The sequence below is a fragment of the Aethalodelphis obliquidens genome, unplaced genomic scaffold (genome assembly GCF_003676395.1).
Source record: "Aethalodelphis obliquidens isolate GAN/ISIS:26980383/991018 unplaced genomic scaffold, ASM367639v1 scaffold7, whole genome shotgun sequence".
Lineage (NCBI taxonomy): Eukaryota > Metazoa > Chordata > Mammalia > Artiodactyla > Delphinidae > Aethalodelphis > Aethalodelphis obliquidens.
The window spans coordinates 43,492,692-43,510,883 of NW_020837951.1; the positions used below are offsets into that span (position 1 = coordinate 43,492,692).

Consider the following 18,192-nt stretch of genomic DNA (forward strand, 5'->3'; position numbering starts at 1 on the left):
TAGGTTGTGGACATTTTTAGGGAGAGCATTATTCAAACTACCACAGCCTCCAGAGGAATTATCTAGTTTATAAGTAGCCTGACCCTGGTGGGGTGGTGGTGAGGGGCGGGATGGGAGAATATGAGAAGACCAGGTCCTAGCACAACCCACATCCAGCCCCTGGGGGACCACCAGCACCGAAGTCTCAGTTCTAGTCTAATTCCTATCCCTAGTTAAAGGGAAGACCACCTTGTAGTGATAAGATGTATTCCTGTCTGTATGAAGGCACCTGAGGTGATCACTCGTAACACTCTATATTGGAGATAATTAGAAAAGAAGGTCCTGGGGGTTGAGGTGATACAGGAGATCTGGAATGGTCTCATGAAGCCGCAACTGCTGGGAAGAAGGTTCATTGAGATTTGTGGAAGAGGAGCTAAGACAGATGGATAGGTATCCTCAAGTGTTTTCTACCGGGAGGCAACCAGGAATGGTATTGAGGATAGTGGTCCCCGTGTCTCTGCAGGGAATTGGTGCCCTTGCTGATGGTACCTCAACAAGAAGAGGAAAGAGTTGCCACACATTTCTATTTGAGTGTCTTGCTTCTCAGGTCTACTCTGCCGGGTTGGAGAGATGAATGCTCACACTCTCCAGGTCTTCACATATTCGTCTCTTCTCTCTCTCCTACACCCCTTCACTCTTCCTTCTTTCAGTTGAGTTCTGTTTCATCTTCTTTCTCCCATACCCCTGTTAAGCCTAATCGTGGTATCTCTGGAAACCTGAGGGTGCTGCTTCACACTGGCAATAACCTTCACATCTGATCTGCTGGACAACCTCAGATTGTCCCACATTTTGTTCAAGATTTATTAATCAATGGGAACTAAATCAAGGGGAAATTTTCCTGAAAAGCTGAATACCTGCCTGTTCAGAAAGCATCTCTCCACAGACTGCTCATTAATCACAAGGGAAAACAGGAACTCTGCAGTGGAGAAATTGGACAGCACCCTGAAGAGAGGACCAAAGTTAACGTCACCTGCGAGAGGCAGGTGACCACTGGGCGCCTCCAAAGGACACGGCATCACATATGAAGTATCCCGACTGAGGGTGCACGATCTCCATCTAATCATGGAAACCTTCACACAAACCCCAGTGGAGGGACAGGGACCGTGTTCTTCTCGAATGTCAATATCATAAAAGACAAAGTCTGTGGAAATGTTCAGATTAAAGGAGTCTAGAGAGACATGGCAACTAAATGCAATACCTGACTCTAGACTGGGCCCTGATCTAAAGGGGAATTCGCAAAATTCTAATATGGACGGTTCATTAAAGGATTGTATTAAAGTTACTAGACTTGACAACTGTACCGTGGTTACATGAGAGAGCATCCCTATTCCTAGGAAATACATACAGGCAGACCTTGTTTTATCGTGCTTCACAGATACTGAGTTTTTTTATGAAGTGAAGGTCTGTGGCAACCTTGCGTCGTTAGATGATGGTTAGTGTTTTTTAGCAAAAATGTATTTTTTAATTAAGGTATGTACATTGATTTTTTTCTTTGACATAATGCCATTGCACACTTAACAGGCTACAGCATAATGTAAACATAATGTTTATATCCACTGGGAAACCAAAAAGTTTGTGTATCTTGCTTTATTGCCATATTCATTTCATTGCAGTGGTCTGGAACCGAACCCACAATATTTCCAAGGTATGCTTGTGTTAAAGTATTTGTGGGAAAGAGGCCATGATGTATGTAACATATCCTCAAGTGGTTAAAAAATATATATTGCAAATTACGTATGCGTGTACGTCGAGAGCGAGAGAGTGAGAACAAGAAAACGATAAGGCCAACGGGGCAAATGGGTAAAGGGCACGTGTGCGGGGCTCTTTGTACTGATCCTCCTCTTGCGTCTATTCTGTAGGCTTGAAAATTTTCCAAACACAAAGTGAAAAATTACAAAGAAAGACGCCAGTTTCTACTGGGTGCCACGCATTGTGCACGGTCGTTTCCCAGATGGAGGGAAAGACAAACCCGTCCTCAGAGGAAAGGTAACTCACTGAGAAGAAGGCTGTCCCGCAGGCAGGTGTGACACTGGTCCTCCGAGGGTCCCGTGCAGTGGAAGCACTTGGTATGACAGGCCTTGCAGGCCAGGGCCGCCTCATCCCAGTACTCCATGGTGGCGCATTCAGTGTGAGGCACGCAGCCCCCGTGGTTGTTCACCCTCAGGCCTTCTTGACACGTGGTGCAGGTCCCCGAGGAGGAGCAGGTCCGGCAGGACTTGTGGCAGTCTGCGGGCGGGGTGCAGACAGCAGACGGAGAGTGAGAGAGGGTCAGGGTGCCCCTTGAGGGAATCGGTTCCCCTGGAAAGTGTGCTCACCTTCCTTCCTCGGAGATTTCTAGGCTCTGGGCCAAGGGTGTGGCCAGGAGATGGGCTCTAGGCTGGAGCATTCTTGTTACAAGATGAGGAAAACATGGCTGCTTCACTTTCCCTGGGATCCCCAGAGAGCCCCTTCCTGCAATAGCCACCTCAGAGATAGTGGTAAGAGCCCCCTTAGTTACCCAAACTGCAACGTGCTAAGAAGAAGCAACCCTGTCGCAGCACAGCCACGCACTAGTCTGTGGGCTTCTCACCACTGTAATTCCTCTGCTGTGGTTCTCCACTGACCGCCCAGTAATTTGAGCTTATTACTAACATAACAGCTGTTAATATGTGTTGTAAGTACCTCTTGATACAAAAGACCTTTTTTATAGGCATTTAGGAATGCACAGTGCCTATGAGAGGGCCTGGCATATAACATTGGCACTCAGTAAATATTTGTTAGACAAAGGAAATGAGAACAAGTCACTCCCACCTCGGGGGGTTAGCAGTTGCCGTTCCCTCTGCCGGGAAGCCTCTATGTGAGTAGTTTGTTCCCTGTGTGAGTAGTTTCTTTCCCTCCCTTTTTCAATGATCTCTTCCAGGCCGCCTTCTCTCCAATTTCAACTCCCTCCTGCCCAACTTCCTGCCCCCCTTTCCTGCCTTATTTTTCCTTTTGACTGGCTTCTTTAGAGTCTGTTTTCCCCGATTGAATGTCAGCTCCATGAGGGCAGGATTCTGTCTGTATTGTTCCCTGCTGTGCCCTAGGCCTGGAAGAGCACCCAGCACATAGTAGGCCCCCAGTAAGCACTGCCTGGATGAATAGATGCATGGTATTCTTCTTGTGATTGTTATCTTCTCAGTGTATCTAGATCAGGACATTGAGGCTGGAGGTGCTAAGTCACGAGGCTGGGAAAGGGCAGGGAGAGGAGATGAACCCAGGACCTTAACAAGAGCTCTTGGCCATTTCTGCCCCAGCGCCTTGGGAAGGGTGAGGTGTTCTTAGACCTGTCTATGTTATCTCGTAGGGAGAAATTCAGGGTGATCAGAATGGATCCCATTCTTTGTGTTTCTTAGAGGAGAACCTGCTTGGACATGGCTTGGTTCTAGAAGCTTCTCTACACCAACCCAAATCTTAATTTTCAGGTCAGGTCCTTTGTTTCTTCTCTGGCAAGTCAGCTTGTTGCCCTGTTTCTTCCAGTACCAGCTTCCCTCCGCCTCCCTTGGGACTGATGGAAGGAGAAACAGCATTGCAGGGAGAGACCTCAGGTTAGTTCCCAACAGCTGAGCTGGCCAGAGCTCGGGCATCTGTGTTTTTTTTTTTTTTTTTTTTGCTGTACACAGGCCTCTCACTGTTGTGGCCTCTCCCGTTGTGGAGCACAGGCTCCGGACACGCAGGCTCAGCGGCCATGGCTCACGGGCCCAGCCGCTCCGCAGCACGTGGGATCCTCCCAGACCGGGGCACGAACCCGTGTCCCCTGCATCGGCAGTTGGACTCTCAACCACTGCACCACCAGGGAAGCCCGGGCATCTGTATTTTTTAAAGCTCCCTGGGTGGTTCTCATGGGCAACCAGGGATGAGGACCAGAGGCCTTTCTCAGTGAGAAAATTAAACCGTTCTCTATATGGCAGATTACTTTTACTATGGAACACCTGAGAAAGGCCAAAAGTCGATCCTCGGTTCCTGCCCTAGTACAGGCAAGATGGCCCTGCAGGCCTTTGGCTGAGGCTTTAAACTTCTCATGGAAACTGACCCACAGGTTTGCAACCTCCTCACATGTTCACTCCCGCCCCCTCCGCTACACAGGCACAGCCGCCCATCTTTAAGTCCACGTTCTTTCACACAGTCAAGTGGGACATTGACAGTAAGTAGTGCTTTACATAAGACACAAAAAGTTATACGCAGATTGTAAGGCTAGAGCAGAAAGGCTGTAGGAGCGCACTGCATCTTCATGTTTGACCAAAAACATTTCCCTGAGTACGTTCTAGGATGTGGGTGGCCCAAGGTTTCTCCTGCCACGTGAGTTCATGCTCAAGCTCTCACTGTGGTTAGGGGGCTGCCTCTGGGTATCTATCTCATGTTTGCTTGGTGGCAACATAAGGGGCTAAACTACCACTGGCTGCCTTGTTGGAGTGAATCCTGTGATTGTAGTTGACAATATTGTATTGTATACTTGAAAGTTGCTGAGGGAATAGAGCTTAAATGTTCTTACCAAAGAAGAAGAAAAAAAAAGAGGTAACTAAGGTCAGTGTTAACTGACCTTACTGTGGTCATCATTTCAAAATACATACATATATTAAATCATCACAGTGTACGTTCTAAACTTATACAATGCTATATGTCAATTATATCTCAATAAAACTGGGGGGGGGGGGAAGGAAAGTCCTGGGCTTCCCTGGTGGCGCAGTGGTTGAGAGTCCACCTGCCAATGCAGGGGACACGGGTTTGTGTCCCGGTTCGGGAGGATCCCACATGCCGCGGAGCGGCTGAGCCCATGAGCCATGACCACTGGGCCTGCGTGTCCAGAGCCTGTGCTCCGCAATGGGAGAGGCCACAGCAGTGAGGGGCCCACGTACTGCAAAAAAAAAGAAAAGGAAAATCCTTTCCCTAAGAATGCTTCTCTCACTTGCTTGAGAATTCCTCTAGTGATGGGCAATTTATATTTAATTAATTTTTCTTTTCCCTGACAACGGATAAGAAGCAAAGAACTCACGCCCACTTAAAACATAAGGAAGCATAAATAATAGCAGATCCTTTCTTGAACGTGTAGGGATTGAAATGCCAAATGGGACATGGAATAGGAGACCCCGGGCAGGAGAGGCTGCAGGTGATGAAGACGAGGGTGGCTTTAGGGAGACGAGAGGCTTGGAGAAAACCCTCTATGGTACAGCTTTCCTTATGCTGCTATAAACCTATAATGGATTAAAATTTTAAGAAAAAATTTCCATTTTGGGTGACTTTTAAAGGCCCGTCATCTCTGTTGTAAATCTTCACATGAGAATCCTTTTTGATCAGCTACCGTTGTGAGGAGGGTCAACGTGATTCATTGCTAATAAGTTACATCATCAAAGCTAAGGAATGATTCATTTAAAATAAATCATAAACTGGAGCAGGTTCAAAATATGCTTCCTTAAGGAGGAGGGAAAGAGCTGACACCACAGCTCTGGGACTGGGATGGAACTGCGCAAACCCCAGAACCTACTTAGAAGAAACACATCATCCCAAGTAGGTTCCCTGGGATGTGGTGCTCGGCCATTTTACCCGGAAGTCTTTACCTTTGCAAACCTTAGACCCTTTTTCAAAGTAAGTTCCTTCTGGACACTCCTCCAAACACTGCCCATCGTAGAGAAACAAGGACGCCTCAGCACAGAGGTCACAGTCATCCATTGAGGGGCCACTGCACTCCAGACAGTCTTCATGGCAGGGAACACAGTGCTGCGCATCTGCGTAGAAGTGCCTGGGACAGGACTGGTGGCACGTATCCTTGTACAGGAAGGACTCAGGCATGCATTCTGTGGGCAGAGGGAAGCAGCAAGTTACCCCCAGGGGAGCAGCAGAAAGGAATTTATTCATTCTGCAGTGGGCTAGCCCATCGCCCATCTCTTTGACTCATTTGACCCCAGTGTACATTTGCCCCACTCCCACCTTCCCAGGGCCTGTCCTCCTTGTCTCACAAGCCCTGCCTAGGGAGAGGAGACCACTTATGGTGGCCCAATTAGATGGTGCTGGGTTCACATCCTGAAATGATCTGCCCCTTCAATTGCAAAAACTTGTAGTGCTACGGCAGATGAGTCATGGAGATGCTGGACGTGTTGTTCGAAAACCCAGAAAGTATTACCAGATTTTTAAAATTGTATTGAGCACCTCAGGCTCTATTTAATACAAAATGCAGTTTAGGAATTCGTGGATCAGTTAATTTTTCATTCACTGATAGGGTAAACCAATGAAATATACATGGTTAATCAGTATGAAGAATGCATTGTATATTTATTTTATTTGTGCCTATCCTCTTATTTGGGGAGGAATTCCAGAAAACTCTTAGGTTACACCAAGAGAGTCCTTTGGATTGGACAGAGCCAGTTAAATGAGTCTGTCTTGTCCTGGAGAGGAAATTAGCCTTTCTTAGGAGATAATTTCAGGGAAAAAAAAAATCCTAGCCAGAGTGCTACTCTCAGAGTCTTATAGTGGCCTGAAATTTTCTTTTGTATCTTTTATAACAGTTGAAATTCTCCAGCCACCTCTATTTATTAATATCAGTCTCTCCTATGAGATTTTGTGTTCAAAGAGGCAGAGACTTTGGGTTCTTTTCTGTATCTCTAACACCTGGGATGGTGCGTACCACACCCTAACTGCCCAGTACATGTGTGGGAGAAATCGTGCAAAAAAGGGGCTCTTGTCTGTCTTAATTTGCAGACTCCATCATGGAAAGGCTTTATGTCACCCTCAGTCTCCTCAACGACACCCATGGAGGTCAATTTCAGTAAAGGTAGGGAGACTGGCTCCTCCATTTCTCCTTGGACAACCCACCCTCAGATAGTGGGTCCCCACACTCTCCCCTGTGGGGCTCCCAGGTACCTTTGCATATTTTCTCATGGATGCAGTCCTGACACATCTCTGGACAGTGCTTGCACACCCCCTCCACGGCCACGTGCCTCTCGGGGCAGGTTTCCCGGCATACCCCGTGGTCAAGGACGAGGCCTCTTTCACACGAGTGGCAGTTGGAGGCATTCCCTTCACATGTTCTGCAGGAAGGGCTACAACGTTCACAAGTACCATCTTCTGCATAGAAGCCCCTGTGGGGAGAAGAGGGAGCCCCTGGAGAAGCTTTCCAACTAGGGCAGTGATTCACACCTGGCAGCTGAGACTTAGGACTGAAAACGGGAGGATCATGGCTATTGTTGACCAAAATGAATCCATCAGAATTCCTGGGGAAGTGTGGTAAAAATCAAGTTTGGAAAAATAAGATGAAAGGCATAGGTATTATTCTTGTGAATTTTGTGTGTTTGAAAACAACTTTTAATTTGTATATAGTTTAGTTATCTTCCGATTTTGTTTTATCTCCTAATCTTCATTTGTTTTTCCTTTTTTGTTAGAGACTTATGTTAGAAGAGAAAATGCTTTTTATTCAATTTAGTATGTTTTTAATTTTAAAACAGTTTAAAATTTAACAGATAAAAATATTTTTAAGAGGATCAAAAGGTTTAATGACCTATACAATTTTTGTATATGAAAAGGAAGGGAATACCCTTGGAGTAATCATTTAAAACATGAGGACCACCTGTGACCCATAGAGTATTATAGCCAGCAGCTGGACCCTGTGGCATAGGGATACTCTTGCCTTAGACCCATTACAACCACTACCCTTCTTGTTAAGGCCACCAAGAAAATTGTTGTGGAATCCCCTTTAACCATTTTTGCTCCTCATGAAGTAGAAGCTCTCCTGAATTCTCATCACATTCAACATTTCTCAGCCAGACACTTCCTATGAAGTCTTTTTGTTAACCGCTCCTCACATAACTCTTTTATGTTATAATAACCTTAACCCGGCTACTTTTCTTCCTTCCATCGCTGATGAAATACCCCACCACTGGTTAATGCTGACGGACCGCCTCCTGATTCCTTATAATGATCTACAGGACATTCTATTGGATAACACTGACATCTTGTTCACGGATGGTCTTATTTAACAAGGTGACAATAGTAAATATTGTGCTGGGTATGTTATTACAACTCCTTTTGATGTTGTTGAAGCAGCCTCTTTACCTATGGCTACTTCGCCCCAGCAGGCTGAATTATATGCTCTTACACAGGCTTGTACTTTAGCTGAGGACAAAACTGCCAATATTTATACTGATAGGAGATATGCTTTCAGAATAACGCATGGTTTTGGAATGTTGTAGAAGCAAGGTAGAAATAAAAATTTAAACGGCCCCTATGTTCAGGAATCAGTGGATACAATACTTTTACCTGTCACTTTAGCTATTAAGACTCTGGGGCTTGTAGCTTGACTCTGGAAGTCAAAACTACAAGCTAGGGGAAACCATCCTGTTGATACTTTCGCAAGGAATGATGCCCTTAAAGGGTCAAAGAGCAGCCAAGTGATATTTTATAATATCATTTCCCCAAGTGATAATTTAGAAAAAATGGCTAGAGAGGCCCAACAGTTGGCCTCAGAAAAGGAAAAAAAAATTTGGAAATTCAGTAGTTGTTAGTTTGATTAAAAAGAGAAAGCTCTAGTGTGGACCATATAACAAGCCAGTCCTACTGGAGACTGTGAAATTCCCACTCCCCACCACTGTACATGCATTAAACCTTCAGTCTAGGGCTTCCCTGGTGGCGCAGTGGTTGAGAGTCTGCCTGCCGATGAAGGGGACACGGGTTCGTGTCCCGGTCCGGGAAGATCCCACATGCCGCGGAGCGGCTGGGCCCCTGAGCCATGGCCGCTGAGCCTGCGCGTCCGGAGCCTGTGCTCCGCAACGGGAGAGGCCACAACAGTGAGAGGCCCGCGTACCGCAAAAAACAAACAAACAAACAAACAAAAAACCTTCAGTCTATGACAAAATGATAGCCTTCATGAATCAGTACTGGTGGGGAAACATTAACAAGGCAACAAAAAGTATTTACCTCATTTCTCCCACTTGTCCAAACTACAGCCCAGGGAAGGCTCTTCATACTGTTTCCTGACATTTTAAACTGCCTGATGGACCACTTGAGGTCTGGCAAATGGATTACATAAACGTCCTCTGTCTAATGGATGTAAATATGTTTTAGTCATGGTCTGTATGTTTTCACTCTGGACTGAAGCTTTCCCTTGTAGACAGGCTACTGCCTTTCCTGTGGCTAGATCCTTTGGAAAGCATTTTCCCTGCCTGGAACTCTTCTTGAAGTTCATTGTGATTGAGGAACCTATTTTATTGATCAGGTACTTAGATAAGTCTGTACTGTTTGGCCAGTTTTACAACACTTTCACTGTGCTTACCACCCTCAACTCTCTGGTTTAGTAAAACACACTAATGGCATTATTAAGACTCAGTAGGAAAAATTTGTAGAGGTCCTCCAAATACCTTGGCCACAAGCACTGCCATTGGTACTTCTAAATCTCATATCCACTCCTTTTGGAATTCATAAGCTCTCACCATTTGAGATAGTCACAGGATGCCCAATGAACTTGGCTTCTAGTTATTTTGACCCTCAGCCAATAAAAGGAGAGGTACACCAATATTGCAAAGGCCTAACTGCTTCTATTAAAAGTAAACATGCTTTAGTAGAGCAATCTTTTCACAGTATGGCCATGGGAGATGAAGACCTTAAGCATCATACCTTGCAAACTGGAGATTTCATCTCTTGGAAAAGATACCTCCAGAAGAACTCTCTTTAACCTTGCTGGAAAGGCCCCTATTACATACTGCTAACCAACTCTTGTGCTGCCACACTCCAAGGAACAGACTCTTGGATTCACTGGACACACATAAAGAAAGCACTGAACCCTGATTTGACCTGCACATCATCTGGGGCCCTGAAAGTAAAGATTTCCCAGAATTGAAGCAGATGACATCTGATGAGACGACTTTCCCAAGATATCTGGACTAGACCTGTTGGAAGTTGTTGCCAAACCTTTGATGATGACATCTTCAAATGAACTCCAATATCTATGATCTTCATAACATATGGACTGTAGATAAAAAGTGCTGGAGATTTCTCCCTCCTGCCACTCCTTGTTACTTGAATGTGACCTTACTAGGTTTCCAATCTGTACAGTTTCCCTCTGACATGAGACATTACACCCAGGAAAAGTCCTTCCTGACGTTGAGGGACAAAAAGCTGCTGAAATTAGAAAACCTGATTCTTGATCAGTGATCTTGATCAAAAGGGGAAAATGTAAAAAAAAATAATGAGAAGCCTCAATTAAATAGAGTTGGGAAACCAGAAGGGGAGTTCTCACACCCTGTGACAATAGCAAAGTCAAAGAGGAAGAAGAAAGTCTCCTTTTCTTTCCTGGCAAGGACTCAGCCAATGAAAAGCCACAAACTCTTTGTTTACTAAGCCCCCCCATCTTCTTTTCCTCTCTATAAAATTGTTCTCCTTCCTTTGCTGTGCAGGAACTTGCATGTGGCCCACCATGTTTCCAGACCTTGAATTGCAGTTCTCTGCTGATCCCAAATAAACCCATCATTGCTGGAGAAATACCTGACAGTCTGTTCATCAGGTCAACACAGGCAAGCACATTTCATTTTAAGCCTCTGATTCTCTTCTGGTAACATGCCATTGGCTAAAGCAAACCAAATTACCCAGACCAAAGTCAAGGGTCAGGGAAGTCCATTCTGCTACTCATGGGGAGTGCCGCAACATTACAGGCAGAGGGCATAGATACAAGGAAGGGTGAAAATTGCAGCAAGTAACTCAATTTACTACAGTCCTTTTTGAATCCTAAAGCCAATAAAAGAACCTTCTTATATAGCATCTTTAGTTGATGTTTTAATTAATTAATCAGCTAACTCATTCACATCCATTTAATCATTCTTTCAGTCACTAATTTCTTATATTCAGTAAACAAAAATGTACTGAATGTGTCAGGAAGAAATAGGACAGGGGTGAACAAAAGTCACATTTCTAATGTAGTTTTAAGTAGAAAAACTGGAGAAGAAAGAAGTGTAGGTAGAAGAGGGGTAACTAAGTAGTGTCCAGATGAAAAGTAAGGCCAGGCTTCCTTACTCATTAGTATCCTTAGTTTTTCTTTGGACCATGATGGAGAACACTTGAAGAACAAAGACAGTACTACTACTTTGTCCAACAAGTCAATCTCTTAAAATTGCATTTAACAAGACCGTGGATAGAAATGTATTATATGCTCATCAAGAGTTTGATTGAATTTGAGAAATTTGAAATTAAGGAAATTTAATGCATTCTTAAACGTATCCCATCTACCTGAATGAGAATTTGGTAGATTGATTATTTCTTTGTGTGTAGAAAGGGATTTGGCCTCCTCCAAAGAGAGGTCTAGCCTTTCTCCCTAGCTAACTTCTAAATTCCTGGAATTCACCAAGTGGTAGGAATGTTATATGCTCCTCTGACCACCTTAGAATTTATGCTAACAAAATAACGCAGAGTGGGACCAGTCAGAGTCTGTAGTTTTAGGGTGGGGATTGGCCATGCAGGAAAGACCAACCTGTGTTTAGTGGCTGGGGGCTTTGGGCTATGTGATATCACCTGGCTTCTGGGGAAATTTCAGTGCTAGGCCTGGTCAAGGTCTCTGCAGAATAGTTGCTGGGCACTTAAGGTAAGCAATTCTAGTACAGATTTTGAAGAAATGCAGCATGAAGAAAGCTTTCTCAGATTCTTCTCATAAGGGAGTCAGTGGATGTTGGAGGAGTTGCTGAAATGAAAGGAATAGATTCAAGCAAAAAAAGAAAGCAAAGCTGTTGAAGACGACTACTAATTCAAAAATACAGGAATCTCAGAAACTTGTCAGATGGGAGGCAGCTAGAAGGCAACGTGAGAAGGTGTTTTTCAGAGAGCCACTTTGCTGAAACCAGCCTTCTCCGCATAGATCTGGCCAGTAATTAGTCTTCCTGTCTTCTCCCTGCACTTACAAGACTTTTTAGTTAATGCTTTATTTCACTGTTATTTTTATTTAAGAAGACAAATTTTTTTTGGAGAAGAAATGGCCACATGTATTAAACTGTTAAATTCAAAGTACTTTACGTTGAAGTCTTTCGATCCAGATAAATATATGTAATTCAAAAGCTGTGTGGTTCTGGAACTTTATGTATATTTTACAAACACCTAAGACAGTGACAGCCAACGCTTAAAGGAAGACCATGTTTTCTTCCACCAGAGCTTCAAATCTGTTCATACGTGGTGGATTTGAGCACACTTTAAGTTTTGCGTTACCTTTTAAACAATTACTGTAATGATGTATGTTACCGCTCGAACTTTTTAATTTGATGAACATATACCATATTTGAAAAAGCAGTGGCCACTAATGCCGATTTATAAATAATTCTGAATACCTGGATATCATTTCTTTGCAGGTTGTGTTTCTGTTATAAATCTTATTGCTATTTTAGGATGGATTGCACCCCAAAGGGCAATTTTGCAGAAAGAGAAACAAAACTGCCTAGCCAAGCTGGGTATTATATGTTCCTCAGACTTTATCTCCCCTGTTGTTTCGTAAACATAAAGACAGAGGACTCCACAGTAATAAGACCACCCTATTTAAGACAGGAAAGCACGTACTTGCGATTCCATAGTCTGCAGGATTTTCAGGGCGTGTTAGTAGCTTCCCTATTGCTTAAAAAAAAAAAAAAGAAAAGAAAATATCTTGGCTGCCATGTATCTGCATAGGGTCCCATTGCTTCTTTTTATTTCTCCAAATCTGAGTGGCTCAACCCAGATTTGGAGAAAAAAAGTGTGGAATGGTCAACTAATTGGAGGAAAGCAAAATGCATCTCTTTCTGCCTCACTTTAATGCATTTTCAATTCCTGGAACATTTGAAGAATCCAAGAGATGGTAGGAAGATGGTGGTAATGATTAGATAAGTAAGGTGATGATAATGACAGCCAGTTCAGTCCCACCGTGACAAAGGTTAACAAGGACGCAATGATTGACTTTGGTAAGTAGATTTCTGACCTTCACCTTTGTTGTAGAATATCTTTGCTAACTTTGCTGAGGCGGAAGCATGGTGGCTGGGGAAGGAGAGCTGGGTGTTCCCTGGCTCAGTCTCCCCTCATACTCCTTTCTCCCTGCTGTGCTGGGTTCTCTCACCCTGACCCTTTCACCATTAAGCCTCTTCTCAAATACCCAACTGGGGAGGAAACTTGAAAATATTACGCTGAATAAAAGAAGTCAGTCACAAAAGGTCACATTCTGTAGTATTTATATAAAATGGTCAAGAATAGGCAAATCTATAGAGACAGAGAGTAAATTAATGGTTGCTTAGGGCTGTGGGGAATTGAGAGTAACTGCTAAAAGGGTATAGAGTTTTCCTTGGGGGGTGATGGAAGTATTTGAAAATCAATTGTGGTGAGGGTTGCACAACTCTCTGACTATACTAAAAACCATTGCATTGTACACTTTATGTGGGTGAATGGTGTGGTATGTGAATTATATGTCAATAAAGCTGTTATAAAGAAAGAAAAAAGAAACTCCAGTTGGATGAAAATGTGGCATAGTGCAACGGTTAAGCACATGAACTTCAGTACTACAGAGATTTGGGTTGGAATCCTGACCATGCCATGTGTTAGCAGTGTGATGTTGGGCATGCTACCCCTTTCCTCACTCATAAAATGGGGGGAAATAATGATATAGTGTCCCTCAGTAACTGCAGGAGATTGGTTCCAGGACCAGACATGAATACCAAAATCCATGGATACTCAATTCCCATAGTTGGCCCTTTATATCCGTGGTTCTGCATCTGTGGATTCAATCAACCATGGATTCTATAGTACCGTATTTACTGAAAAAAAACATCTGCGTGTAAGTGGAACCTCACAGTTCAAACCTGTGTTATCCAAGGGTCAACTGTATCTGGATAAGAAGATTCTTGTTAGGATGAATAGGATGGTGCCTTTGAAACCCTTAGTGCAGTGCCTAGATATTGCAAGCTCTCAGTAAGTAGCTGTTTTTAAATGGTTTCTTCTTCCTTGGAAACTTTTAGCCCTTTGTGTATTAAGGACCTGAGAAGTATGACATTGATTGATGTAACCTTCCCGACTGGATTGTAAGCCTGTTGTAAGCTCAGACTTCCTTCACTTGATCTTAGCTTCCAATATCAATTCTTACACCCAGTAGGTACTAAACATGTATCTGTAGAATTGAATTGGATACATTTGGCTTCTACACTAGATTGGATGCTTTTTTTAAAAAAAAAAAATTATTTATTTATTTATGGCTGTGTTGGATCTTCGTTTCTGTGCCAGGGCTTTCTCTAGTTGTGGCAAGCGGGGGCCACTCTTCATCACGGTGCACGGGCCTCTCACTATCGCGGCCTCTCTTGTTGCAGAGCACAGGCTCCAGACGCGCAGGCTCAGTAGTTGTGGCTCACAGGCCCAGTTGCTCCGCGGCAGGTGAGATCTTCCCAGACCAGGGCTCGAACCCGTGTCTCCTACATCGGCAGGCAGATTCTCAACCACTGCGCCACCAGGGAAGCCCAGATTGAATGCTTTTTGAGTGTCAGTACCATGACTTATATTTGTACCCAACAGGATCAATCTCAGTAACAGATACCAACAGGTCACTAGAATATAGGTGTTTTTATCATGTTCTTTTAAGCAGTGGGCAAATAAAATTTCTAGTTCCTTCAGATGTTGTAGGCTGCTTCCCCAAACTCATTTCTTGCCTCCCTCTCTCCACTCTTCCTGGCTGTCGGTGTTGTGATTTTTGTGGGTGTTCAGGGGCAAATCTTGTTCAACCTACATCAATCCTTACATTTCCATTCTCCTTGCCAGCGATCAGTTTAGGAAGATGTTAGTGATGCATTCTGGCTGATGAGATGTGAAGGGAAGTCTGAGGGAGTTTTCTTTCTTCTTAAAAAGAGATAAACAAGGAGAAAGGCACCCTTTTCTGTCTCAGGTTGTTGCAGTATGGGGTGGTGCAGTTGGGGATGGACAGACAACGTGGGCTCGGGGGAGGACAAGCTGAGGAAGGTACAAGAGGAAAATGGAAAGATTGTGGGTTTCTAATGAAGTGTTGGCCACTGAAATGACCAATACTAGATTTCCAAACTTTTTATTGTATGCATTCATACACCCCATATTTTCTGTCCTGCTCTTTGACATTTCTGCTGCTTGTCACTGAAATTTTCCTGATGAACTTTTCCATTTGCTATTCCCACTTCCAATTTAGGTAAATCCTGGAGGCAGGACCATTGATAGGAAGAGTAAAGGAATTGTAAACCAGGGGACCAAGGAAGGCATGAGGAACCAATCAGTAACTAGGCAGGTATTACTCTTTATTTATTATCTGTGATTCATACCTCACTTTCGACATGTAGAAGAGGTCTGTGTGTTCCACAGCCTATCACAGCCTCACTTTTGTGATGGAAAAAAAAAAAAACCCTGACAACTGTTTGATCATAAATACAAGGTAAAAAATAAACATATTTTCGTAAAGGTAAAAATATATACATCTCATGGTCACAAGGGAGAAGCGTGCATCTGGCCTTATGGAAAGGGCTGCTGTGACTGACAGTGATGTCAGACAGTCGAGAAGGGAGGCGGATGTAGGTGTTCTAACCAAGGAAGAGAAGAGGTCTTTGGTGAATGGGAAGGAATTGCCCCCAAAGTACTGCAGGAGAACGAACACAAGTAGCAAGTGAAAGGAAGAGGAAAACTTACTCAGGGCACCTGGTTAAGCACCTGCCTTGATGGAGGAGGAGGGGGTGGTCTGGCTGCGTTTGGCACTCTTTGCAAAGATTGGCTCCAGAGCAAGAGGCACAGTCCTCTGTACAGTTCTCACAGCTGCCGCTTCTCACTGAGGGCCACATGCCTTGGGGACAGGATGGGACGCAGGTCTGAGCCAACAGATATGTGCCTAGAAACCCAGGGAAGAAGGCAGATCAGACGGTCATCGTGTGTCTAATCTAACAGCACACGCATCCACGCAGAGAACTGACGTTCCTGACAGCTTTTTTTTTTTTTTGCGGTACCCGGGCCTCTCACTATTGTGGCTTCTCCCGTTGCGGAGCACAGGCTCCGGACGCGCAGGCTCAGTGGCCATGGCTCACGGGCCCAGCCGCTCCGCGGCACGTGGGATCCTCCCGGACCGGGGCATGAACCCATGTCCCCTGCATCGGCAGGCGGACTCCCAACCACTGCGCCACCAGGGAAGCCCCTGACAGCTTTTTTAACTGCTCCAAAGACCTGAGTATCGGGAACACTTATATCAGGATTACCAAAATATCTATTAGTGACGCTAAGTCCCCGAAGATGAGTTAAAGCTCTAGAAAGGAAATTGACAGCAGGCTTGTTTCTTTGACTTTCCTATTGATACTGCTACGGGTCACCATGGGGCTTCCCATTGCCCAGGTGGTCCATCTATTGAGACCTTTGTCTTAAGAACTTTGTCTATTAAGACCTTCCTGGTGTGAGGCAGTTATACACGCACATCTTGATGGAGTCTGTTCTGCTTCCCAAAGCCTATCCTGTTAGGACACCAACATAGTAGCAACCCTTCCACCCAACTCCACCTTTAACGGACAGTCCATCTATTTAGTTTTAATGGGAAAAAAATAAGATAACATTATTTTTAAAGAAAGCAATTTAAAAATCACCCTGAACTCCAAAATTCCAAGAAAACTCCACCAATTTTTGTGTGTCGACTTCTATATACTGTAGGAGTAGGATCATGGCATACCTGTCATTTTAAGTTCTGTTGTTTTTGCGTCTCATCTCACTATTAACATTGCACATTTCAACATAATGATCACTTTAATAGTGATTCTTAAATTCTTAATTCCTAATGTACCATGTTAATAAACTGTCCCCCTAATTCAGGGAACTTATTTCTGATGTGTTTTTATAGATGATGAAGCAATTAATTTGTTGAGCTGTTATGTTGTGTTTTTTTTTTTCTCCCCTAAATTCAGTACCAAAAATGAAGAAAAATAGCAGGTAGACTCTCTATCCCCACCTAGATTCTCCACCTTAATTCTCTTGTTTCAGCTAATGCACTTTAAAAGAACAATGGAACCTCTAGAAAGGTCAGACACCCAGAGACCCTAACAAACTCTGCGGCCAAATCAATCACTAACTTCATCGTGCTTTTGGAAAAGAAACATTTCTTTTCTTTTTTGTTCTGGTCCCTTGAAAGCCAGTTTTTATTATAGGTCAGTGTTTAGGTCCCTGTGTTTCTCCAGCGTAGCTACTGTGATAGCAACATGTGATGGGACTAGTTCAAGTCCAGCAAACCCCTTACACAGAGATGCTGATGTACATGAGTTACAGCAAATTGGTTTTGCCGCTGCTTCCTTCTGTCGCACGCGACACTCACCTTTTGGACACGAAGTGCACAGGGTTGCAGATCCATGGCAAGTTTTGCAAGAAGAATGACAAGGCTGGTATCTTCCCAAGAGGTCTGTGTAGGGAAAGAAACAAGAAGTCTGTCTCTTTTGAACAGGTTCAGAGCCCTGCAGTGTTGGAAAAGATCTCATAGGTAATCTCATTTCCCTTTTCACCCCAAATAGAATCCCTTCAGGTTGACATTGGCTAAATCTTTGCACCACCCACTGCCTACCATGTGGACTTCATTTATTTTATTTTTTTCTTACTCTGTCATTGACAATTGATTATCAAGACTTTCTTTGCAGACTATCCTATTAAGACAGGATAGCCTTAAATACTGAGGGGATATTTGAATTAACAAATTTTACTTCTTTCATATTTAAAAAATGTGTGGGGTAAGGGAATGTGTGGTTGTGTGTACGCATGCAGGAGTTTTTGCGTCAAAAGTAATCACTTATTTCTCCAGCATTCTTAGATGACCACTTCTCTTCACTCCAAGATGATAACTGAGAATTCACTGTGCTTTTTTGATGTTGTTCTTTGGAACCAGATTTCACAGTTGGTCAATGTTTGGGTCTCTGTGTTCTTCAGAGTAGCCACTGTGGGATGCAGCCTAAATTGATCTCCTCTTAAATTTGTCCCCAATGTTAAACATCAGTATAGCAGAGGCACCCGAGAGCTTTCTGGTTGGTCAGGTGGTGGGCAGGCCATTCCAGGTTAATATGCCATTAAGCTGGGAAACATGCGAGCTGTTTCCCCTCTCTTCCGGCACAACCATTTGCTGGGCAGGCTTTTCCAGGAAGGCAGCAACTCCACTGGGCAGTTGTGCAGACATACGTAACAGCCTCAATAACATCA

The 18,192-nt window shown here is 43.9% G+C and overlaps 1 protein-coding gene across 1 annotated transcript in view; it reads right to left on the reverse strand.

Annotated features, from left to right (window-relative positions):
- PCSK5 (proprotein convertase subtilisin/kexin type 5) overlaps positions 1-18,192 on the reverse strand; it is a 447,761-nt gene that overhangs the window by 18,465 nt on the left and 411,104 nt on the right. Inside the window, exons 28-32 of the mRNA XM_027105664.1 lie at positions 17,324-17,407; positions 15,670-15,865; positions 6,910-7,127; positions 5,610-5,846; positions 2,035-2,265 (exon numbers count right to left, since the gene is read on the reverse strand). Of these exons, the coding sequence (XP_026961465.1) occupies positions 2,035-2,265; positions 5,610-5,846; positions 6,910-7,127; positions 15,670-15,865; positions 17,324-17,407 (966 nt within the window). The remainder of the gene's footprint in view (positions 1-2,034; positions 2,266-5,609; positions 5,847-6,909; positions 7,128-15,669; positions 15,866-17,323; positions 17,408-18,192) is intronic.